Here is a 25670-nt window from a genome sequence, read left to right on the forward strand (position 1 = left end):
TTATGTCCAAAAGTAGAAATGAGTCAAACACAATCTTAATTTTCTTATATCTTGAAACTGCTTTTGCACAAGTCCAACCACTTTAGGATGCTAATCTCTCTTCCCCAAGCAATTAAAGTGCACCAGTTTTACATTTTTTTAAATAAATTCTTATATTATTATCTGGTCATTGTTAAGCATGGCAGCTCCCATGTGGAGTGCTGCAATTAGCTCTCTGCCCTCCTAGGGCACTCATCGGCCTATTCCCTTGGTGAAGAGAATTTTAAATGAGTTTCGAGCATCTTTCTCAAGAACAAAAGCACCATGCCAGGATTCGAAACCCACACCCTTATTATTTTGCCAGAACTTTATTACGGTGCTCTAGACCTCTCAGCCAAGACAAGACCACAATATTTACACTGCTTTCTCTTTTTTTATTCAGTTATCCATCCTTTTCTTGAAGTGACCCAAAATTCATATTTTCTACAGTAAAAGTCTACATTTTTAATACAGTAAGTCTTAATTCATTATTCATTTTTCATTGCCATTATTATCATTCCACTGTACAACATGATTCAATACATACAATAGCTTTCAAATGGAGACATGTCCTTTACAAAGTGTCTTCCTCTAATACTCCCTTTACAGTATGATCTTCATCTTAGAGACAATTCCTCCTTCATTTAGTCAAAATACCACAAATAATGTCAATTCAGGCAGTCAGGTTGGCGTAGTGGTAACTTTCCATGCCTACCACACCAGTGGACGAACCCTGGTTCAAATCCCAGGTTACTATGGTGCTATCCAGGGGTACTATACTACATGGATTGGGTTTCAGTCCCTACCCAACTGTGATGGATTTTACCTGGAAGTGGAATATCTGTCTGTGGCCAGTATTCTTCCATGGTTCTTCTAAAGTGTGATTAAATTTACTTCTTCAAGAGTCCTTGTGGCTCCACAACCAGAATAAATAAATCAAATGAAATATGTGACAATTTTACCTGAACTCAGGAAAAAAGGGCCAAATACTTTATTTTGTTGGCATACCAGCCCCCTCCCCCCGCCCCAACCCCCACCCACCCATGCACTAGACTGTGGGAAAATCCATATAAAATGTATGTGTACACATACTATGTAATAGTCAATATCTTGGTGTGCCCATAGTGTGGTGTGCAACTGTCAACACCACAGCACAAGGAATTAATTTATTCCAAGCAGGATATTAGGATCCCCCTGAGATGCTAAATATCTTCCAGTCAGCTGATTTTGATCAATGAGGGGAGAGCCCCAGGCCATGTGCACACCATCCTGCCAGAATTGATTCCCATTCATAAATACAATGACACATCCATCATTATGAATATTGATTGGGGCCAGTCTATTTAAAAAATCTTGTTTATCACGACCTTGAGATGATGGGTTTTTTTTATACACTCAAAAAATAACCACCAAAAGCATCGAAAGCTTTTACCAGGCCTGATACATCACAAAGGCAACGAAGGCGATTGCTTCCATGCCCTGGTCATTGCCTTGGTGCCCTTGAAATGGTCCAGTAGAAATTAACATTTTCCTCATAGGGTGCCCTTTACTATGGAGTGCCTTTGCGCCCTACTAGCCCTTTCCAAAACGAAGCATACAGGCCTGGGTCGAAATCAAAATTAGGGCCTATAAGATAAGAACACAGGGGGCAGTGAAGTTTAATTTATGTTTTTGCAAGATATTCAATTTGAGTTCGGAGACACAATACAAAAACAAATTATGTATTATCCTCTGCCAGCTCAACTTCCCAATGGTATGGGTAAGAGCACGTCCGCCCTCGACCTCGGATCGAAACTAAACAGCAGGCAATAAAACCTACTGCTATTGTTTTCTATGCAGAAATTTTGATCAAAACAAATGGCTGACCTACATAGAACATAGACTTTTATAAAGACTTTAATTTGGGCTATTTAATAACAAATTCCTGATTTTACAGAGGAAAACACATTTTGAAATCAGATTAGAGTAGGAATATCCCAACTTGTGTTTAGGGACCACATTTTCAAATCCCACCACTCCCCCACCCGAAAATGTATAAAAACATGGGTACAATTTTAGAAGAATCACAAATTCTCTATGGAATAACACAGGTGAAACATTTTATCCAAGGCATAATTGTTTGCACACAGTCTTACTGTCTGGCAACTTTGCAGATCATATTTTACTAATACAAAAGGGTCACCATGGCAACCATCCCGGCTTTTTGTTTAAACATGATGAGATTTGTCATTTGTCAGGATTGAGGCAGTACATGTTTGCTCCCAGGCATTCGAGGTAACAAGACATCTTTTTTACGTTGAGAGAGGAGAGAAGACGAGTTGTCTCTGTCGTCGCGGACGATGAGTCACACCTGATGGGTGACGTGGACGGAGAGGGGGGGGTGGGTGGTGACCTCATCCCCCCAGAGATTGCTCAGACCATACGTTGGGATATGTTTGCATGTCAGTCATGCAGAAATGGCAGCCTGCTCGTGGGGATTGAGCTCATGGTAGGCTTAAAGCTCAAGGGGATTAGGCTCTCGGTATCACTTGTAGCCATTTTGTAGGATTAAACAAATCAAGAGCAGTTCATTTTTTTCACAGGGGGAGTGGGTGAGGTTTTGTAATGAGGGTTGCCAACTTTAAAGCCAATAAAAGGGAAAAATGGGACTGCAAGAAAAAAGGGAGGATAGTAGGAATAGAAGGGAAGCAGGAGAAGCAAGAGAAAATTTACTGAATGGATTGAATTAAAAATTCTTTGACTGAATAGAGGATTTATCAGATTATTGTTCAGCAAATAAGTTTTTATTATTAATTGCACAAAAACACTAGTAATAATGTATTACAGTTTGCATTATACAATTTACAGTCACAAATCAATTTCTTGATAAAAGGGCAGTTGGGAACATTCTTCACAACTCTCCCTACTTAATTTGGGACCTTTCCCGTGAAATTTGGCTATATTCATGCAGATGTACTTACTACAGACACTAGATTGGTTGGCAAACAGTCCCAAACAGCATGAGTTGCGCACTAGGCAGACGCACAAGCGCGTGCACCACACCACACCACCATCAGCCCTACATAAAAAAGGCGCGGTGCTACCTCATTTTTCTTTTGATATACATGTACCAAGTGTAAGTGGCAAGTGGGCATGTAATGTGCAATTACCTTTTGAAAGGTCTGTGTACAAAACTGTGATTACAAGTTGAAAATCATTTTAAATATATCAAATCAATAATTTGATTCATGATGATGTATCTTTCTAAATTAGAATTTCCTCTGCAGTGTCCTACCTACTGCAGGTGGGCGATGATTTTTGTCTCACTTTTAGGTGGACCGTCCTGAGTGAGTCAGTTTCCCCTGTGGTTTATTCTAGATGACAATAATTTATTTCCCCTCCTGTGTAGTAGGTGTGTGATACAATACATGTAGTTCTCACAATTTGTGCAGTCTGTAAATAAATGAATGAATGTTTGTGGCAGGAACGGGGACCTCTTGGTCCTAATAGGTCAAATTGGGGTGGGGGTCAACTGTGATGGGGCAGATTTGCAAGGTTTTTGAAGATGACACTTCATGATCAGGCCCTATGAGGTTAAATCTCATGATGGGCAATTTGGCAAATTAGTTTGAAGTTTAAGATAAACATTCAAGTAAAATGCCAATCAAAAGGAATTTTGAAAATGTACTCATATAAGAATAAGACTAGAGAGTGCTATACGGGCCTCAACTATGACAAATTTGTTTATTTATGTTGATATTCCGGAAATCTGTATGTGACCGTTGGTAAGATGAAAATTCATGATGAGTAACGGACAGTTCTTATAGCTAAAACACAGTACACAACGAATGCATGGAATTATGTATGTTACTTGGCATACATGCTTCACATATTATGCACAACGCTTTTATATCTTTATAGTTGCGATGTGTAACCCTCCATCATCCTGACATGAGATGAGGGATAGAGGCTTACGATCATCGCAACTAAATGCATGACAGCAAATGCACTAAAACTAAAGTAAAACAATATTTATTTGGTAGAGTAGTTTTTTGAGACAAAGTAAGAAGAGTTTGTCGGTGTATAGAAGATTAAGATCAAGACTGAGAACCACGCACAAGGTTTATCGCGAATAGCAAAATATCAAACAGGGCACTGTTGAACACACACAAAGATATAGGCCATGCGTGTGCACGTCATGCATGACAATATACACCGTTGTAGCAAATGCCCCATCTGCCTACACATAACGCATTGCAGTTCTGAACCACAATAAACCTTATGGAGGTAGATTTTGAGTATTCAATAATTTTACCCTACACACTGTACTGTACATGACCAATATTAAATAATCCTGAGTTAAGTTAAGTTCTAGAAACTGTTGGGAAGCCTTCTGAAACAGTTTCTAGAAGTAATCCCGAATATCCTAGCCTGGCTGCCTACCCAAGCCTCCGACCAAGTGCAAGGACAGAGTGCAAGGACAGAGTCCCTGGCTTGGGCAGAGTTAGTTGCAACATAACCCTCCTCTCGACAGCCGTCTCAATCTTGACCTTGATATTTTTTACTGCACAAATCGCCTCAGATGTGACTGTTGTTAGTGTTAACGTGCAGTCCCAAATATGCATTGCTAAATTTTGCACTTTTCCGTCGGGAGGAGGGTTCTGTTATCGCAACCAGCAGAGCAGAGTTGGTGTTATCTTTATATGCTGACATTACAATGCATAATAAGTTAAAGTAAGAATAAGAATAAGACTAGAGAGTGCTAATAATATATCCGTCATCATCCAAACAAACTCTCCTCAGCAAAAAAATTGTCATTATATTATAAATATAACCGACACATTATATACATGTGTGGGACATTTTTTATTTAAATATACGGGGGTTATATGGACCCCAATGCAGAAGCCAGACAAATGGTTTTACTTACACTTTAGTCTCCATGATGTCAAATGTCGATGTGCAGAACTAGATTCCTAGAATAGAATGAATGTTCCCGGTCTTCGCTCACCGCATCATCATCGCCTGCCTGGCCCTGGGAATCAACGCCCACACCGACGACGACACACAACGACGAAAGATCCAACTCTGAACTTGACGTTCTCGGTAAATTCGGCGGCTGATTTTTCAACAGTTTCAGCACTGCCGCGCTATGCCAGCCAACGTGGAGGCAAGTAAGATGTGTGCTTAACAGTTTTGCTTCCTTTCTAGCTAATCAGCAGGCTGGAATCTGATACTTGCATACAATTTTTCATCAAAATCATTCAAAATTTTCCCCCAGATGAACAGCTGTCATGTCACAGTCGAGTCAGCAACGATGTAAATATTAGCTGGTATGCGGCTATTTCCTATGTGAGTTATTGTAAAGAACTGTTACCAGTGTAGGCAGAACTCGTATAAGAAGATGTTTGTTTTTATATGACGTCGAGAATACAGATGAAACCTTTACTATCATGCGAAAAGAAAATAAGCAAAACAGCCCTAGGTGAGTAGTCTTGTTTCAAGAAAACTTTGTAAGCAAGCACAGTCCACAACTCATCAACCCGTAATTAATAATAATTATCTGAGTTTGTTGTCAAATCCAAGTCACCACTAAATTAATCAAATGATATAATCTTTCAATTAAAACAGTTATTATTCAGAGTTTTGCTCAGAGTTTTTTGGGTATGCTTTACGCCAAGGCCGCCCAACAAGTGAGGGCGGTATGCATGTTTAGCAGTGGTGGTGAAAAAGACTATTATTATTGTGCACCCGACGAGAGAAAACTTGTGAATGATGTAGGGCCTACAACTTGTTCAATGATCCCCTCGTATAATTTTATGCTCCACCACAACCCCGTCTGGCAAATTTTTTAAACAATATTATGCAAACCAAGAGGCGAAAATGGCTTCTAATACTGTGCTTTGGGATTGAATAATTGCGATGGGACTATTGATGATGATGCATCTATAGCCTGTAATCTCAAAAAGCCGCTCAGATGGAGATGGAGCGACTTTCAGCTGTGAGCTTTTTCAACTAAAACGGACAAGTCCGCCAGAATGAGCTGGCAAAGCTGAGTTAAGTTCAATACAGCCAGAAAGTTGGGTTTACTCATTATGCAGTCAACTGGCCAAGTGAAATTTGTCATGATTGTTTTTCCTTTTTTAATTTTTGGTGGGTCCCCGGCAGTGAACTTCTGTAAAATACTCCTACGTATACTAACCTCTTGTAAGTTGAAATTGATTATGGGGCCCGGCTTTCATCGTTAAAACAGAGGTAGGTCAGTTCTAGTCCCCAAAACTGTAATCCACTCGACGAGTGGATATTTTCGAACTCACCCGAGTTTCTTTCAACACTTTGCTGTTCTTCCTTCATGCTGACTACTCAACAGTGACTCAGCTACAAAACCCAGTAGGGCTAGGTTTCGCATTGAACTTTTGTTCTTGTGTGTGTGTTTGAGCAATGACTGTTTAGTAAACTCACCAATTCTATCTTTTGTCGGGCTGTCTCATGCCAAAGGAAAGTGTCCGCTGGTCTATCAAAGTTCAGGAGCACATTATCCGCCGTGTGCTCTAGCTCCGATCCGCGGCCCTCTCATCAAAGTGCCATGCCAGCACACGCCTTCCTTCGTCAACAATCCATAGTCTAGCTTGTTTTCTTCAGCTCAGAAACACTTTATTTAATCTAAATTAAATGTCCATAATTAAATGAGTTAAGATAAGGAGCTGGACAAGATAGTTTCAGAAGACCTTGCTTCCCGCCACGAAAGAAACTACTGTGATGTGCACGTGGACCCCCGCCCCCCCCCCCCCCCAGGAATCTACGCATGCGCACATAAGGCCTAACAACCGTCCGTGACAACAGTGTAAACTTAATCTTTGGACACACTATTGAGAGGTCAAACTTCACCTACGTTCTTTTAGTGTTTACACGTTTTAGCTAACGATTTGCCAATAAAATTATTAGGTTTAAAACCTGTAAATTCTTTCGTTTGTTAAAACCTTAACACTTAACTGGGAGGAATTTTAACCGTGGAAGACGGAGCCTGCGAGTGAGACCACCGAGTGTGGACGGACGTGGTCTGTTTTTTGGTTGTCCGGATTTTCGGCACTGGTTTGGACCCTTTTTGAAAGGTATTTTTGTACGTTGTAAGCAACACTTTATCTGTCAAACTTTTCCGTATGATCATGTACATTGAATATAAACCCTCTCTGTTTAATGGTGGTGGACTTAAACCTTTACTCCGAGCTCCTTCTATAGTTTTCATAAAGTTACAAATGAAGAGTGTGTTACGAACGTCGATCGTGTTCCGTCGTCCGTGTGACTGTTGGTGCCGTGATCGTGAGATGATGTGCGGGGCGCCAGCGCCGACCAGCCGGTGCGTTGTTGCTTCCCCCGCTGACACGCGCGGGCAGCTTGCATTCGCAGTTTGTGGTTGGGCATTGTGTGTTAATTATGGCATCACAATAAAGCTTTGTGTGTTAACTATGTCATCACAATAAACACAATGTCATGTTAGTATCCTTGTGAAGAATGGCGCGGCATGCACTTTCTTTCTATTCACTTTGTTATTGTTAATTGTGATGTCAACAATCAACACTAAATCCTTTCTGATCTTCAGAGCAACCTCCTTACTAAAAACTTTACTAAAACCATAGGGGCCTATTACTAGTAACAACAAACTTTAAACTTTTAATTCTACAAATTGTTTTAGCTGTTGTCAGTACAGGAACAAACATCACTGCTTGTGGTACACATCATTACAAAAAGTTAGGCTACTTTGAAAAAAAAACATAAAAAAAAAAAAAACATTGAAAAATGCCTAGAATTATTGGTAAAAAAGTTACAAATGTCATCACAGCCACAGTGGAGTTCAATACCAGCACGGGTGACTTGTCGTCCGATGATGAATTCCAAGTTGAAGATGAATACGGGTCTTTAGCTCAAACGCCGGTGTCATATACCCTTCTACAGCCGGATGAAGTGGTATGAAAGATTAACAATAAAACCAAGTTGCAAAACGCAGAACGCCACAGACGCTTTTTAGATCATGCGCAATGTTCTACGCTCAAAGAACAGCTGCAATAATTTGTCTCCTTTGGCCGCATTTTAAATAGAATCCGGAAAATGCTGAGTGCGACGTGCTTGTGGTTTCGTTGTGAGACCACTTTTATTTATAGATGCGCGTACACCATGTTTTTGCCATACAGTAGACGTCATGGACATGAACATTGAACAATAAAAACGGTTTATGTGTGTGTCAAAGCATGATGATTTTGCCATACGCGCATATGTCACGTGGTGCGAAAAGCGGCATTCACAGACGACACACGGCGTGGTCAAGCTTAGCCTTCTTACTCTTAGGGTTATATTACCGTGATTGTTGCCTTATTGTGTGGGTTTTTCCCCAGCTTGGCTTGTCCACATCTAAAACTGAGATTTCTTGAACGTCCCCTCATAACAAGTATCTTCATACTTGTTTATTACAGTTTTCAAGGCACTTTTGAATTTCTTCATTTCAGAGGCATTTTTGGATTCCTATACTTTATTACCAGAAAGATATAACAGTAACAACAACTTCTTGTTTACATTCTCAGGATAAGACTGCCAATTTTGATTCACTCCTCTTCAACATGAGCAAGAGAGGTAGCAAAGTGAAGGTGTTCGTTCGCACTCGCCCAACGGACAAATTCGCTCACGATCTGATTGACTTTGATCTGGGGACGAAGACGGTCAACGTCCACGCCAAGAAAGATGCTCGCCGAGGTGTCGTCAACAACCAGATGTTGGACTGGTCATTCAAGATGGATGGAATTCTACATAATGCCAGTCAAGACCAGATGTACTCTGAAGTAGCGTCTGATATGGTGGCCCAATTGCTGGATGGTTACAATGGTGAATAGTAGCTTAAAATTAATTAATTACTCCAGGGACAATTTCTGAGCGCTGCTTAACCGTATGCAACATTTTGTACTAACCATAGCAGAAAAATTTGCTAAGCATTTATAAGCGTATTTCACAGGTTAGCAAGAAAATAAGGCGGTCATCTCGCGCGATCACCATGGATTTATATTATAACATCATTCATTTTTATACAGTAAGCATTGGAAGGTGGGCATGCATTTTCGTGTGCTTACAGTTAGCAGCCCTATGAAATGGAAATCAAACGGTAAGCACAAAATCAGCCGCTAAGCAGCACTATGAAATTAGACCACGGTGCAAATTTCACAAAGAAAATAAGATTGACCGAGCTGTATAGCAATGTTAATTGCTAAGCAAAGTGTGCTGTCACAATACAATTAAATCATGGTAATGTTGACGACTCATCTATAGATGAATTTGTGTGCTTTGTGAAGTCAAGCCATGGATGTACATGGTCATGACAATCGAAAATTTCTCCTGAGTAAGTTTTTCTAGAGGAAGTTTTTCTAATTTTGAATTTTCTTTTTCAGGTACCTTGATGTGCTACGGGCAGACAGGAGCAGGGAAGACTTTTACCATGACTGGAACCACTGAAAACTACAAGCAGCGTGGTGTCATACCAAGAGCCATTTCTCAGGTTTGTCATCAAATGTTAAAAGCCATACGTTTAGTTTAGTTTAGTTTTATTACCTTTATTGCACAAACATCAACATTTTGTGTGGTGCAAAAGGGAAACCCTGAGCAGGCATGCAGGCCTACTAAATGGGAACCTTTGAACACACATTAAAATAAAACAAATAAGTGTCGTGGTCGAGCGGTTAAGAGCACCGAATTCAAACTCTGGTGTTTCTGATCAGCAGAGTGTGGGTTCGTATCCCCAGCCGCTTGTGTCCTCAAGCAAGACAATTAACCATTGCTTCGTCCTTCGAATGGGTCGTAAAGCCGTTGGTCCCATGTATTGTGCAACGCATGTAAAAGTACCCAGTGCACTTTTTCGAAAAGAGAAGGGGTTCGCCCGGCTGTTCCTGGCTGTGGCTGCTGTATGCGCCGTAGCACCTTGTAAACCCTTATAAGGTGCTAAATAATTGGGTCTCAAAATTCATCACTGCAATTACCTATCATTCTGAAAGTTTGTATATACTCAGCGCCTCGAGTACCTTGTTTGGTAGATACGTGCACTATATAAGACTTTGATATATATAACAGACACACACAACAGCAAAAAATGCAAAAATAACTGTAGAAAACATGGAACTGTACCTATAGTAAAAAAGTTAACAAAGTTACTCTTAGAAAGGACAGAGGAACATTAACATAACAGTTACTCTGGCACAGGATAGATCAGAAGAAATACACCAAGTTCATAATAGACCATATTGAATATGACGTCACCATACAAATATCTGCCCTGCAACATGGCGTCTGTGAGTGGTGCGTGCATGTGCCGTAGAAATCAAACCGGGAATGCTGCGTGCTTCATTGATGTTTGCGTTTGGACGCGCATACGGTCTGCCCTACAAGATGGCGACTTCCATAGCACAAAGGGGTTATTCAATACGGTCTATTAGCGAACAGATGGCAAAACAGTTCAAGCCGAAGCGATACACAATAAACAATGTAAGAAGGATTAAGAATTGGATGTACATAAACATATCAAGTTATTATTACTTTCTTTTTGTTATTGCCTCGTCCAGGTGTACAAAGAGATTGAAGACAGAGGAGAGCAGGCAGTCAGCGTTCGCATCTCCTACCTGGAGATCTACAACGAGTCAATGTTTGACCTTCTGAGTACGCTCCCAGATGCCAGCCAAGCATTGCCGATGATGACCATCAGTGAAGATGAGTTTGGTGTCAATGTCAAGGGATTGTCGCTGCATCTTGCCCAGAACGAAGAGGAGGCCCTCAATCTTCTCTTTGAGGTACGGTGGCGCTTTAAAAATGGATGGATCTGTGAAGCTGGCCCATCTTGTATTGTAACTATGATACACCTTGTATAGCAACGCATGGCTCACAAGCAAAAACACTGCAGGATCAGGAACCAATTTCATGGCTCTGCTTACCCCCCAAATCTGCGCTTGTGATCACCATTCTTTGCTTACAGGGCAACTGCAACTTTCTGCACTGGAGTTTACATGTGCCCAAACAAAAAATTGCTGCTAACCTGTGAAATACGATTGACGTAAGCTTGAAATTCTGTGCTTTCTATAAGCGTTGATTCTTTGCTTACAGTCAGCAGAGCCATGACATTTGGCTTAGGTTACATTTAACACAGGTACAGATGAACTCAAGCCACTATTATAATTATGCCAAAAAAACAGAATCAAATTGAAAAACTTTCTGCACACTTTAACTAAGAAACTGTTTGAAAGAACACCAAAGAAGCATTACCCAATTCTTACAAATTGAAAGATATTTATCAAACTCAAAGTCAACACATAATATAATGTGGGTTTTTTTAGTAGCATTATTCAATAGAAAAATACAAGACCAAGTGAGTTTACTGGCCCTGGTTTATAATCACTGTCCTCGAGCCTGTTGTCATATATTTTGAGCCCTTTTAACAAATACCAAACTCAACTGTGAACCAGTACAAGCCACCCTAACTTTGATTGGGTGGTTTTTACTATAAAAAAGTTATTGCTTGTTAAATGATAGACCTTTATAAAAAAAAAACATCATGAATATTCTAAAAACTTTGAATAAATCATACTTTCTGTAACAGGTTTAACTGATTCGATTGTTTTCCCCCATCTTTAGGGTGAGACTAACCGAGCCATCGCAGCACATTCCCTCAACCAGGCGTCTTCAAGATCTCATTGTATATTCACCATCCATGTGGAATCACGATCACGTACTGACTCTACAGCTAAGTACATGAGGAGTAAATTAAATCTGGTAGATCTGGCTGGATCTGAGAGGCTTGGAAAAACCGGGGTAAGGCACCATTTTACTTAGGTACACAAACACAAAATTAATATGCCTGTGATTTGTTCGCAGAGCTCGGGAAAGTATTGAGTATACAGTGCTAACACACATTGGTGTATATGGGTTAAAACCTAAACTAATATTCTTTATCCCTGATGCAAATTTCCAGGTATCTACACAAAAACCCTACTGGGGCTGGCCTCAATTTCATAAAATATTGTAGAAAATAGGATGGACCCTTCCTATGAAATATGCTAATCACATTCAGGCATGCGTACAGACCCTGTAGGTTGGCAAACGCCATAGAGTTGTGCACTAAGCAGACGCGCAATCGCGTCTGCGTCACGCACCCATTGGCCGTGTACAAAACAGCACGATGTTCGCTCATTTTGCCAACCAAAACGTTAGTGCGCACGCGCTAGGTGCAATTTACATATTTCAATCAAGTGAGGTTTGTGGAGAATGTACACCAGACTGAGTTGTGATAGTTTTGAAAAGAATTGGTGGTTTGTCAACCTGTTTGAAAACAAGTTGTCAAATCAACACAAATCTCACTAAATAGTATTCTCACCACACAAAGTTTCAAATCCAAGTAAAATATACTGGCGTACTCTTCCACTTGTATTCCTAAGTCACTCATTAACTTTTGACATTATTAATTGCTTTCCACAGTCAGAAGGTAAAACCCAGCAGGAGGCCATGTACATCAACAAGTCGCTGACCTTTCTGGAGCAGACCATCATTGCTCTGGCCGACAAGAAGAGAGAACATGTACCATACAGACAGACCAAACTCACCCACGCCCTTAAGGACTCACTCGGTAAGAAGTCGTCTGTATTGAGACATATTTCATATGATTAGAGAAGGATTAGGGAAAGATGAAGAAATAAAAAAGTAGTGACTTGAGCTAATTACAAACAGTGTCCAATTTCATATTAAGCAGAAAGTACAGCTCGAAAATTGTGTTTGCTGAGCAAAAATTGAGTGGGTCACCAGTCACAACAATGTCAACTCATTGCAATATTGGCTGTATGGTAACCTAAGTCTGTTAAGCAAATATATTTCTGTGCTCAGCAAAGTTTTGGGCTTACAGCATACAGGGTTTATCAGGCCTTGAAGAAGCACAGCAATTGTCTTCTGTTAAGGGGCACTTTTATGGGGAAAAATTTAAGTTTGTATTTCAACCTTGCAGAGAGGGCATCACAGCAGGGGCACCATAGCCATGGGTTAATTCGAGGCCTGCTTTATGAAATGTTGGGCCCATTGAATGCGTAGAAAGCCCTGGAAACCTCAGCAAATATTTTTTCCATATTTTTTTTCTGAATTACTTTTGTTTATTCCAACATTTTGTTGTTACAATTTCAGGTGGTAACTGCAACACGATTCTGGTTGCCAATATCTGGGGTGAATCAGCCCAGATTGAGGAGACTATATCCACGCTGCGTTTCGCTATCCGCATGATGTGTATCACTGTTGAGCCTGCCGTTAATGAGTTTTTCGATCCGGTATTACTCGTCAAGAAACTCACCAAGGAGATAAAGCATTTGAAACATGAGCTAAACATGCACGATACTCTGGTAAGAATTCTCACAAAAATACTCAACAAAATACTTTAAAGAATACCTTTTTGCTTTCTCATCACCCTCGTGGAAAGAAAAAGATTAATCCAAGTCCAAGCCAATTTGTATTGAACGCTAATGGTTGAATCTCCTAATAGGTGCTCTGATTAAAGGTATATACACAGGATTGGAAAGGATAACAAATTACCATTGCTTAATTTTATTATTGTTCTGGTTTCAGCTACAAAAGAGTAGCTGAAATGACCACGTTCACACTTTTTACATACTTTTACATACCAGCTAAAACGAGAAGAAGACAGCTTAGTCCAAAAGCTTACTCATTTCATCCTTAAACCTTTTCTGTTAAATATTTCCCTCTGAATTGAAGTCATATTCAAGAAACTGTATCTGACACCTTATCTTCTGCAAACTTCTGACTTATGTTGCGAAACAAAAATTAAGAACGATGTGTTTGCGTGCTGAAAAAAGTGCACGGTATTGTGGCTGGTAGCCATGTTCAGGCTACTTTTTGTGCTTTAGCGGCTCTATGAAACTGGGCCCTGCTATATTAACCTTTTGTTTTAGTAATAATTTTTATTTTTCATTTTGATTTATAGGCCAACAGAAGTTCAGTGAATTACGAGCCGCTCTCCAGCGCCCAACAGCTTGAAATCCAGAGTCAAGTTCAGCGTTACTTGGAGAGCTCCGTGGACGAGCTGGATGTAGTCAACGTTAGACAGATCCAGGCCGTCTTCAGCTCTTTCAAGACCATCGTCAGTCAGATGGAGCAAGACGTCGAGCACAAACTGAGAGGGAAGTACACCCTGATTGACAGGACAGACCCAGAGGCCGTGGCTGCTGCCCAGAAGGCCGGTGTGGTGTTTGATGACAACGGTGGAGGAACCTTTGTCGGGGATGTGGACGGCCAGGGTTTCGGGCTCGGTGTGGCACCGTCGTCTGCAAAGCCAACACATTCCTCCATCGTGTCCGCCAAGAAAACAAAAGCGAAGAAAGGAAAAGACAGAGCAAGGTAACTTACCACCACAGCTGATCCTAAGGTCTGGTTGTATGCAATGTGCCATATGTTGCAACAAACCAATACCCATCCTCATTTATCACTCTTGCATTAAAACAACACAATCTCACTTTCAAACAGTAGTTATAAATTGTATCGCCCAGTCACCAAATATTTTCTTTTCGTAAATGCTGATCGCTTTTTAGTGGTTTTTCTTAGTGGTAATGATATATAGCCCTAGAACTGTTTTTAGAGCATTTGAATTACCCTTTTCGGGATCTAATAAAGATTAATTGAATTGATTTGACTTATCTTAACCAAGTTTTTTTTTAATCTGAATGTTTTTAAAATAAATATGCACTTTACTAAAAAAACTTCTTAAACCTTTACTTCAGATCTCTAACTTCTGCTGAGTAAGGTGTTAATCTCCACTGTTATCGTTATCACAGTTATTGATTGAAAAACATAAATAATGGAAACAAAAAAATAATTATGCTTCTAAAGTGCCTTACATCCATGACTGGACCCCAAGGGGCTGTACAAAATAACACAGTGCCAAACACGACAGCAAGAGGAAGAAATATTCTGAGCATTCAAAAGATTTCTAAAAATAAAAACCACAAAAATGGACCAGCCAATAATAACAAATTTCTCAACTTTTTCTTAACAGCCCACAGCCCGGTAAGGCCCCCCAGGGAGCAGCCAGTCCGGTACCGAGCAATCACCCTACAGAGCATTCCTCGCCAACCCGTCAGATACCTCTGGAAACAAGAGAGTCTGCTGTGCGCGCAGACACAGCCTCTGCCACCGGCTCAGCAGGACCGGGGTCCGAGTTACCTCAACCCCAACGGGCGAGTACACCTCCACTCCGCACCGTGGCCTTTGAGGAGTTTAAGCACGAACGTGGCAGTGAGATTAATAGAATACTCACTGAGAATAAAGGTAACTCATTTTTTATCAGATCTAGTATTGGTTCTAAGGGTACAGTCATGATCAGAAATCTGTTTATGTTGTTCAGGAAAGATAACTTGTTGGCTTTTGTGTGCTAAAAACTAACGACCACACATCCAACCAAATTGGTTTACATGTTTAGCTTGGTTTGGGTTTAAACTTTACTATGGCCGAGCAGTCTCAGTGCACCAAACTCAATGTATGGTGAGCTCAAAGTGTGGCGGTTGTGTTCTTTATAGCAAGACACTTAACCATCATTTGTTTCATCGTTCAGATGGGACTGCAAGGCGTAGGTTCTGTGTGTATAATCATGAAATACAGCGCAGAAACAATTTGAAGAAATCAAGAGCATGTAAATTCTGACAAGATAAGACAGGACCCAGTTTCATAGAGCTGCTTAAGCTACAAAATTTAGCAAAATTGAGCAAAAAATACTTGTGACATGGTAGTTTAGATGGTTACGTTTGAATGTGGTAATGTTAATTTTGTGGAGCTTATAAGCAGCTCTCTGTGGAATTGGGCCCAGTATTACATAGTGTCCATTGAGCAACACCCATTATTGTTCCCTATTGTTTTATAAGAATGATCACATTTTGTTGTGATTGTCTCCTTAGATATCCTGAGTAATAAGAAGAAACAATGCAGAGACTTGGCTAAGACGATCAACCTGATTAAGGAGGAGATTGATCAGACAAGACAAGACATTGACAAGATGAGAAATGACAGAGCCGAGCACGGTAAGTACATCCTCATGAACTCTCTCAGCCCCCAAATGGTGATCTTAGTTGACTATGCACCCTACCTCGACTTTGCCCCAATGGCGACTTCAGTGGACTTGTGCACTATACCCTACTTGAGCCCCAATGGTGATTCTAGTCAACCAACACACAAAATGTTTTGTTCAAAAGCTGAAGGTTTGTCCATGTTCATCCACTATACCCCCAAAGTTCAATGTTGTTTTGATTGCATTTCATAAAAACTTTGGAATGAGCTTTAACATAAATCATGTACAATAACGTAAGCGCACAGACCCATATATTTGAATGTGACGGCAATAGATGTTTCAGGATATTTACAAAATTTGTAGGGGAAAAAAAGGTATCTAAAACACAGTGGCATGTGGTTAGAGACTCAAAAATTGTTTCCCATTTTCATATGGACCCTATTGGAAAATGAGAGCATTCCAAAACTGAATTCGACCTTGGAGCCAGTTCCTCTTACTTTATGTTTAATGTAACTGTTCACTTCTATAACACAATTGTAACTCAATTTCCAAAAACAGTCTCCAAAAAGAAATCCTTTGGTTTACTTGAAATCAGCTCTGAGAACTTATACACCATTTGCTGTGACAGTGTCTTCAGTGCCTACATGTAAATTATGCACAAAAAGACACCGGAGTTGTTAATTTTGTCAATGGAGGGCGCTACCAATTTTGTTTCATCGGATTGGTCTATAGATGAAATCATTTCAATTTTTCTAATGTGTTCAGGAGATTTTGCCAACGAGAACGGCGAGATGGTCATCTCGGAAGAGGAGTTCCAAATGATACGTAAACTGAAGGAGCTGAAGGCTTCCTACAGGCAAGACTACGATGAGCTACGACAGGTCAAGTCTGAAGTACAGTACTGTCAGAAGCTTGTGGATCAATGTAGACAGAGACTTATCTCAGGTGAGGAGGTCAACTTCACAAAAAGCTTCAAAAAGCAAATCATATTTGGCTCAAATATGTTATTTCCTCATTTGCGTTTTAAAAGGTCTGTGGTTAGTGTAGTAGTACTAGTCCTAGGACTCTTTAGGAGTTATTAAAAAATTAAGGCTAGTCCTACTAAGTTAGGACGAGTAACTCGTCCCAACTCAAGATAAGACTAGTCCTAACTCTTTGTGAAATCCACCCCTGGGCTTGATTTTACAACAGATTGATCTCTAGTATGAATCAATTTTTATATCTAAGCAAAGTGTGATGTCTCAATACAAACCACTACAGTAATACTTTCAACTTGATCTTAGGGTGAATCTTCTTGCTTTGCGAAATTGAGAACTAGGCTTACAGAAATGGCTGTTAAAGTGTGAATAATGAAATATTTTATGAAAAATGCTTAAGGGTCCAATTACATAAAGACTTTTTGAACCTCCACAATTGTTTTTTTAAAGATTGCATATTAATTTTGTATAGCTAAACAATTGAAATTTTGATTAGAAATACAAAGCTTGTTGAGGCTAGGTCATTGGGAGTAAGGTTTTGTGTCCATGAGCAAGAACCTTTACTGTGATTGTTTCTTCACCCAAAGTGCATTATATCCTCAATCACTGATTGTTACACTGAACAAGGAAGAAAGAAAGATGAATGAAAAAGTCAAACTTTCTGAAAGATTTCATATAAAGGTTGACATTCACATACTAAGAGCGAACACAAATGTAGATAAAAGTAAATGTTAAAATATCTTGTATATCCTCTTCTGTTTTTAGAATTTGACACATGGTATTCAGACTGTTTCTTGTCTGGTGAGGATCAACACACTAGTGCACAGGCGGGTCTAGGTGCCAGATCAGGCACAATCTACAATGTTGACATGGTGAGTTTAAACAATGACATGATCCAAGATTGGGTCGCAGATCCTGGGCCTACTATATTTATCATATTGTCTCAAACACAAACAAAATAGTTTCGGAACAAACTTCAAACAGCCTTTTTTTTTTTTTTTACTGTCCATTACTATCAGGGGGAGACAATCATGTCATGTGCAATCCCTCTATTATAAAACTAGTGATTCAAAGTTATTTAATTTCAATTATTTTTTTTGTTCTTTTCTGTTTAAGCCTGAGGATGAGGGTGAGAAGTTTGAGCGTCTTCAGTCGCAGCTTTTATTGGAAAATCCTGACTCGGTTTCCTTCTACAATGCCAGGATGAGGACAGACAGACGGGTAAGAAACATTTTAGAGATCTGTATAAAATAAAGAGGCTCTTTTGTTTGTATGTTTTTGTTTGTGTGTTTGTGTGTTCAAAATTCTATGAAATTTGCACCAAGAATGGACATTTTCCAGAAATCTTGACCTCAGTTCCTTTATCAATTTTCTTTTAAATTGTTTGCGTGCTTACAAAAATAAACAGTTGAACATTTAAGTGTTTGTGCAATTGACTAAAGCTTCCTGCGAATGCAATACGAATTTTGGAGTCACAATAGTTTGCGTCAGTTGACTTGTGACCGCAAAATTTGTGTGAAGTATGAACCTTTAAATTAATGAATGAGATTTCCAGGAACAGCAAATACATATTGCCGTACTAAAAGACTGTTTTGTTATTTTCATCTTTTTATATCACAACAATAATTTTGGATGTGCTTGGTCTGTCTTTCAGCAAACTCTTGAGAAAGCGATGCAGCAAGCCCAGCCAAAACAACACCAAACTCCCAACAGACGAGCAGTTGGGACACCAACCATGACAGTACGCAACCAACCTCCCAACTTGATGACAGTACAGAACTAAACACCAAAGGAATCTGTACCAAAATATGTATTATGTATGTCACAGGGCCCAATTACGTGAAGCTGTGAAGCAGAAAATCTTGCTTCGCAAATGTTTATGGTAAGCCAAATATGAGCCAGGCACCAGTCACAACATTGTAATGATGAACTTTTGGCTGGTAACCAGTTTCTGTTAAGCACTATTTTCATGTGCGGTCGTTGGTTCAAATTCTGCTCAACTGAATTTTACTTTGTTCAACCCCCAAGTGAAAAACATTTTAACAACAAAACCGACAATTTCCTTTTTTGTGACATTTGTACTTCAGACATTCATTTCTAATTATGATTTAAAATTTGTATGTTGCTGTTATGAATTTGCATCAATTAAGTTGAAATGTATGTCTCATTTGATTTTTTTCTGTAAAATATTTCATTGGTAAATGAGTGTTTCCTTAAAGCCATTGAACACTTTCGGTAAACAGTATTGTCCAAGGCCCACACTTCGTGTACCACAACTTATATATAAAATAACAAACCTGTGAAAATTTAGGCTCAATCGGTCATCGGAGTCGGGAGAAAATAACGGGAAAACCCACCCTTGTTTCCACACGTTTCGCCGTGTCATGACATGTGTTTAAAATAAATCTGTAATTCTCGCTATCGAGAATTGATATTGTTTTAATGTTTTCTCAAAAGGTAAAGCATTTCATGGAATAATATATCAAGATAAGTCTTTCACCATTACCTTCTGTAAACCCTGTAAATTATTTGTAAATCTGTGAACTTTTAATTCTTTTCTGTACCGAAAGTGTATAATGGCTTTAAGTAGTACATGTAGAATAAGGATAAAATGGAAATATGTGAATTTTTTAAGCTCTACTTGAAAATTTACTGGTGAATGTACATGTATTAAGTTATTTTCAGGTAGTCAGTGATAAAATGTAGCAAAATGCCGTCCAAGCAATAACATCCACTCCAACAATTTAAAGTAAAGTTAGTAATGTAAATATTTATTTATGTACATAAAATATTGAAAATATTTCAACAATCCGTCCTCTTTTTCATAAGGATGTGCCTTCATTTATGTACTTAACCAAATGTTTCAAAACATATTTCATGTTTGAATTAAATAAAAACCAAATAGAAATTGTAAAATTGGCTTCCTTGTGATATACTTCAACATTTTGTTTTAAACTAAACACACTAAAACCTGGTATAAAATATTTACAATTTTTTTCATATTGTAAACAAACAACAGTAAGGCAGTAAGGCAGTAAGGCCTTGAGTATTGCTCCTGGAGGGGCACAGCAATTTTCCTCAAAGGGGCACTTCTAGGAGGAAAGTTTTAATTTACAGTATATTTGAACATTGCAAAGGGCACCAAAGCAATTGCTTTGGTTGACGTGGGTTATTTTGAGGTCTGGTAAGGTTTGTAAATATTGCATTCATTGAATAGTTGATAACACAAACTTGTGGGTTATACTTTGCTTGATATTACGATAACATTATTTCAACAAATGGGGAAGAAATTAATCTGTTCGATACTAGATCATAAACTTGTGAGCCCTTCAAGATTAAACAAACACTGCACTCCCTCAATTACATTTCGTCATCGATAAGTAAGTTTTAGCCGCCAAAGCAAATTTGATGGGGGGGGGGGGGGGGTGGAAGCCAAGCATCACTTCACATTCACAATTTTGACAAACTGGGTGTCCAAAGTGTTCACTTTAAATACATTTATCCGTCAGTAACTAACGGATAAAACAGAATGGCCAAATTTAAAATAGGGTGTCAAAAAAACACCCTTACACCGCTCTGGCTAACACTATGTTACATGGTGGGAATTTGAAAACGTAGTGCCACTTCTGGCAATCTTTTTAGGGTGGGAGTAACCCAGAGCACCCAGAGCTACCAGCCAATAAAGTCATGGTGTTGGAGCCCACTCACGGCAGGCGTTGCCCCGGAAGACCCACCAACACCATGCTCAAGACCCTGATCGAGGATGCAGGAGTAGTGAACAAGGCCCGACTCAAACATGCGGCAACGCGACAACTTGGGTCGACTGAGTGAGTGAGTGAGTGAGTGAGTAACAAAAAGATGATAAAAGTTACAAGATGAGTTCCTCACAATTAAAACTTGATGGGCCAATGGATCCCACATCTATGTTGCTATTTCTCACACTCCATTGGTTCTTGGAGTTCAGGGATGGAGGGGTGAGGTTGTGAATGATCAGGGAGAGTCACAATAACTTGGGATGCGTGCTCCATGGTCCATGCATGTACGTTGGCCGCTCCAAGCTCTGCATGAAGTGCATCCTGTCTCTGTTGACTTCTGTCTACTTCAGCGCTCATCCTGAGGAAATGCAAGTTATCATACAAAACAAATAAATAAAACAGAAATTTAACAACTTTGGTGTACTGTTTCATGGGGTTGGAAATAATAAAATAACAATAATAATATATTTTTATACCAAGCTTTTCACACCAGAAAAGCGACTCTGAAGTAACTACGTCTTTTAAAAAAGAGGTAATTTTAATACTAAAAGAATTCAGACCTAAAGCCCTTTATTATGCATATGAAAGCACACAAAGTAAAATTGTGCAACAAGGGTGTTTTTTCTTTCATTTATTCTTTTGCAACTTCGATGACCAACTGACTCAAAATGTTCACAGATTTGTTATTTTATGCATGCTTTGATACACCAAGTGAGAGTACTGGTCTTTGACAATACGAAAGACGTTCAGTGCCTTTAAGACTTTGTAGCATCGAGAAACAGATCAATTAAGCACAGAGAAACAATGACACCAATTCTCACCTCTGACTTTCACTGATCGCTCGCTGGAAGAAATTGTCTCTCCTTTCTTCATCAGCCTGTGAGAGGTCACCAGCTGCACCAGAGACCTAGATAGTAAAAAAAGAAGCAACACATTAACCAAAATGGCATTATTGGCATTGGCTTTGCTAGCTATGGTGTAAAGCCTGGTTAATACTTCCTGCGAATGTGACAGGAATGTTGACGTCACATATTCGCAACGAGTAATTCGCAGCAACTGAGTTGTGCTAAACTTTCTTGCGAAGATCGCTGCGAAAACAGAGTTGTGACGTCAAACTCACGTCAAATCGCATTCGCATTCTCAGGAACGATGAACCGGGCTTAAGACTGGAACTCACAACCTTGTGATGACAAATCCTGCAGTCCAGACCACTGCACTGATGGAGCACAGTGACTCAGAACAGTAGACTTTAGTTAGTATTTTACTAATAATTTGTATTAATCTTTACATCTGACTTCTGGAGGGAATTACTAGCATTTTTGTCACTGGCAGAAGTTTTGTTCCTAGAGTATAGCTACAACAAGCTCAATTAATACACATTAATTATTAATTATTGATTTGGTTGGGGTTAGATTTAGAATTAGGACTTGTATTTTAAATTTGTAAGCAATTTGTTTTACTCACGACTCACGTCATAATAGTAACCGTAGCGTTTATTTACTATAATTTTTAAAAAGAATATTAATATTATTTAGGCCTATGCCTAGTTAGGCTAGGCTATGGCATGCTGTCATTGTCAATATTTGGTTGCATAATAACTGTATTAGTTATTCACATGACATTACGTAAACTTCAACACTGAGAAGAAGAAAAAACAGCTCAGTTTGAGCCAAAAATGCCGGCTCCCGCCTTTCTACCTACTCCTATCCTAGAAAGAAGTTTGTTCCGCTATCGTCTCCCACTTAGACTAAGGTTTTTTCCGCTATCGTCTCCACTAACGGAGTTGAGACGATAGCGGAACGAACCTCATATTATAGTTCTAGGAGTACTCTCTAGATTAGATTAGATTAGAATTATTTACTCAGCCAACGTTAAAAAGTTTAAAAACCTAAAACATCGGAAATTGAAGTGCACCTCGAGCTCTCTAGATTAACAATCACAAAATACATTTAAAAACAAAAAAAGAAGAAAATACAAAAATAAAAATATATCCAAATATATAAGCTACTCTGCTCTGTTTACAAAATAGCTCAACTCAAAAGGATGTTCACAAAATTAGCCATGATGATTGGCTCACATTGACGTGAATGAGCCACACACAAAAGAAGAGACTGGCTCAGAAAACAGAGAGTTAGACAAAATCGAGCTGGTGGCTCAATTTTGACTGAGTCAGTCTTGGTTCATGTTCATAGATGAAAGAGTCAATGTGACTGACATTGACTCTTTTTGAGCCAATCGTGACTAATTAGTTATTTTGTGCCAATATGTTAAGCCATTTCCGCACAGACCAAGCACTCGGCAAACAGAGTCAGACTCAGACTCAGCAGAGAGAGAGGAGTCGGCATTTTTGGCTCAACTCAAGTCAAACTCGAATCAAAGTCAAACTGGGCCGCTTTTTCCCAGTGAAAGTAACTTCTTTCACCCTTTTTTAACTTACCCTTTGGTCGTGGTAACTTCTTGTTACAAAGTCCAGCAAGTTAGAATTCCCATTCTCGTTATCAACACCATTTTCTACCCCATTTTCAACAGGATGGGAATTTATATTTAGACCGTTGTGATTAGCAACGGGTTTGTCGTCCGCCATCTTTGAGAAGTATTTTTTTGTTTGCGCCCTCTCGTGGTAAAATACAGTTAGTGTGGCCAATGGAAAAACTTTTAGTAATTGTTTTTTTTATAGACTTATTGAAAAATATATCCCACCAAACATACATTGTTTTGCACATAATTGATGCATTCACTCGAAATTTTGATTGGCCAGTTTTCACATGTCCAAACCCGAAGGGCCGAGCAATAGATGCGGTCTATTCAATACGGTTACTTTAATTCTGTCTGTCATTTTAATTATGACTGACACGACACAAACAATTAATACTTTTGTTTCCAGATAATATGTGGGCAAAAAAAACCAGGAAAAATGTACAGTGTCCAGTCAATTCTTTCTATAACGAAGATTCTTTGGACTGGCCAAGCTGATGTACCTTTCTCTGTATAATTTACAGGAATGTTGTTATAAGAGGACAGCAATGTTAAACATGCAAGGCACAAATGAGATTTGGGACTTCAGGATAGCAGAACCTATTTTTATTGATGGTGGACCGTTAATAATAATAATAACAACCAGTTTTTATATAGAACTTTCCACACCCGGAGGGCGGCTCAAAGTGCTTCCAACATCATTACCCCTGGTCACTGGGCCTTAATTCATTCCTTAAACCATCTCACCTCCCTGGTGGAGAGTATCCTGTCCAACATTAATATGCGCTACTAAGCTAAATCAAGCACAAGAACCATCTCTGCCCTCACAGGTACCGGGATTCGAACCAACACTCTTCTGAACAGAAGCACCAGACATTGAGTTCGGTGCTCTTATCCGCTCGGCCACAACACCCTACGTGTTTTTGTTTTTGGTGTTTTTTTTTTTTTTGGGGGGGGGATGTCTTTTTGTAAAGCCAACATTTACTTATATAGACACAATTGATGATACATGACACAATTATTAATGATCCATGAAGAAAATGTTACTACATTCTAGTCTGTGTTATACATTATCTTTGACTTTATTACAATAAAACACATAGATAGAGATTGCAAATGAAACATTTTGTATACAACATTAATGGAATTGAGCTTTTTTTGCTTTGGTTTGTCGCAGGAATTCAAATGAAGGTTGTGAAAGAAAACTTATGCCACACGGTTAATGTATATTAGGGCTACAAAATATCCAAAATGGCTGACACATTAATACCAAAGACAGGTACCAAGACAGTGATTGTGATCATGATTATCTCTGCTGCCAATGGCCATAGTCGCTTGATTCAGGGATGGCCTCAGTCTAGTGTCTAATACACATGAATAAAATTGAATATTTCATACGAAAGGTCGAACAACCAAACCATTAAAACAGTAGATACATTCACCACCTGATTTCATATTTCAAACTGGTGGTACATTTTACGTACAAAGTTACATTGTATGATATTTGTCCCTTAGAAAAAAAGCCTTAGAGAAAGACTCTGCTAGAGTTGAAACAGTCGACCATAAACTAATTTTTGTTTTTATATCACCGGGGCCTTTTGGTTTGTTAGTCTAATTCTTTTTTTTTTTAAAGTACATGTAGGACCATTGGATTGAGCACAATTGTGCAGGCCTATGTACACATCATGGTATAGGCCTAATAAGACTGTTCAGCCGTCGATTACACCAAACTCATCCTAACTTAGGATTACTCTTAGGACGAGTTCAGTTCCCTATCTGACGACGTAGGGCGCATTGAACCCATCCTAAGTTAAGAGGGGTATACTCATCCTAACTCGAGATAAGATTAATCCTAGCGTTTCGTGAAATCGGTCACAGGCTATTTAATAACAAATTTGCTGATTTTTCTGAGGGCAAACAAAATCGGAATTCTGATTTAGGTAGGAAGAATATCATGCCTGATGACATTGATTGGTCAGCCACTAGGTGAGGGAAAGTAACAGGGTTTCATTAGTAAAATAATATTTGAGTTTATTTAGCGCTTTTTCACTCCCGAACAGGTGTCTCAAAGCGCTCCAAATTATTACCCCTGGTCACTGGGCCTTAATTCACTCCTTAAACCATCTCAGCTCCCTGGGGAGTATACAGCCTCATGCAACAAATGCGCTACTCGGCTAAATCAATCACAAGAACCATCTCTGCCCTCACAGGTCCCAATTTACCCCTGGGTGGAGAGAAGCAATAATAGTTAAGTGTCTTGCTCAGGGACACAAGTGTCATGACCGGGATTCGAACCCACACACTGCTGAACAGAGGCACAAGAGCTTGAGTTCGGTGCTCTTATCCGCTCGGCCAAGACGCCCCAAAAACACAATATTTTATCTTACAGGT

The 25670-nt window shown here is 39.3% G+C and overlaps 3 protein-coding genes across 5 annotated transcripts in view; 1 reads left to right on the forward strand and 2 right to left on the reverse strand.

Moving 5' to 3' along the window:
• The window catches only part of LOC117291310 (alsin-like), a 47790-nt gene extending 42489 nt beyond the window's left edge, over positions 1-5301 (reverse strand). For both annotated transcript variants that reach the window (XM_033772949.1, XM_033772948.1), the window contains exon 1: positions 4928-5301. In XM_033772949.1, coding sequence (XP_033628840.1) covers positions 4928-4941 — 14 coding nt within the window. In that variant the 5' untranslated portion in view covers positions 4942-5301. The remainder of the gene's footprint in view (positions 1-4927) is intronic.
• Positions 5302-6907: 1606 nt separating this feature from the next.
• On the forward strand, positions 6908-19020 carry LOC117291535 (kinesin-like protein KIF9). Its single transcript, XM_033773315.1, has 14 exons — positions 6908-7109; positions 8574-8871; positions 9429-9535; positions 10593-10817; positions 11656-11832; positions 12496-12643; positions 13189-13400; positions 14000-14412; positions 15068-15339; positions 15963-16085; positions 16838-17017; positions 17815-17921; positions 18166-18270; positions 18704-19020. Exons 2-14 carry the CDS (start codon positions 8610-8612, stop codon positions 18830-18832), a joined length of 2460 nt encoding a protein of 819 aa, XP_033629206.1. The 5' UTR covers positions 6908-7109; positions 8574-8609; the 3' UTR covers positions 18833-19020.
• A 581-nt stretch (positions 19021-19601) lies between these two features.
• On the reverse strand, positions 19602-23389 carry LOC117291645. Of its 2 annotated transcripts, XR_004519182.1 has the most exons (4): positions 23242-23389; positions 21626-21711; positions 20674-21162; positions 19602-20623 (listed from the first exon to the last, which is right to left on the reverse strand). XR_004519182.1 is itself a non-coding variant. In XM_033773489.1 (3 exons), the coding sequence occupies exons 1-3, from the start codon at positions 23386-23388 to the stop codon at positions 20979-20981; spliced, it is 417 nt and encodes a 138-aa protein (XP_033629380.1). In that variant the 5' UTR covers position 23389; the 3' UTR covers positions 19602-20978. The 2 variants fall into 2 exon arrangements, 1 of the variants encoding a protein (XP_033629380.1); XM_033773489.1 differs by having other exon boundaries at positions 19602-21162.
• Between the last annotated feature and the right edge of the window lie 2281 nt (positions 23390-25670).

This window comes from Asterias rubens, chromosome 6 (genome assembly GCF_902459465.1).
Source record: "Asterias rubens chromosome 6, eAstRub1.3, whole genome shotgun sequence".
Taxonomy (NCBI): domain Eukaryota; kingdom Metazoa; phylum Echinodermata; class Asteroidea; order Forcipulatida; family Asteriidae; genus Asterias; species Asterias rubens.

Coding starts and splice junctions, on each gene's coding strand:
- LOC117291645 (XM_033773489.1), bottom strand. CDS start 23,388: ATGGCGGACGACAAACCCGTTGCTAATCACAACGGTCTAAATATAAAT. Junction 21,712..23,241: donor GAAGTTACCACGACCAAAGG/GTAAGTTAAAAA, acceptor TTTACTATCTAG/GTCTCTGGTGCAGCTGGTGA. Junction 21,163..21,625: donor GCGATCAGTGAAAGTCAGAG/GTGAGAATTGGT, acceptor GCATTTCCTCAG/GATGAGCGCTGAAGTAGACA.
- LOC117291535 (XM_033773315.1), top strand. CDS start 8,610: ATGAGCAAGAGAGGTAGCAAAGTGAAGGTGTTCGTTCGCACTCGCCCA. Junction 15,340..15,962: donor AATACTCACTGAGAATAAAG/GTAACTCATTTT, acceptor TTGTCTCCTTAG/ATATCCTGAGTAATAAGAAG. Junction 17,922..18,165: donor CAATCTACAATGTTGACATG/GTGAGTTTAAAC, acceptor TTTCTGTTTAAG/CCTGAGGATGAGGGTGAGAA.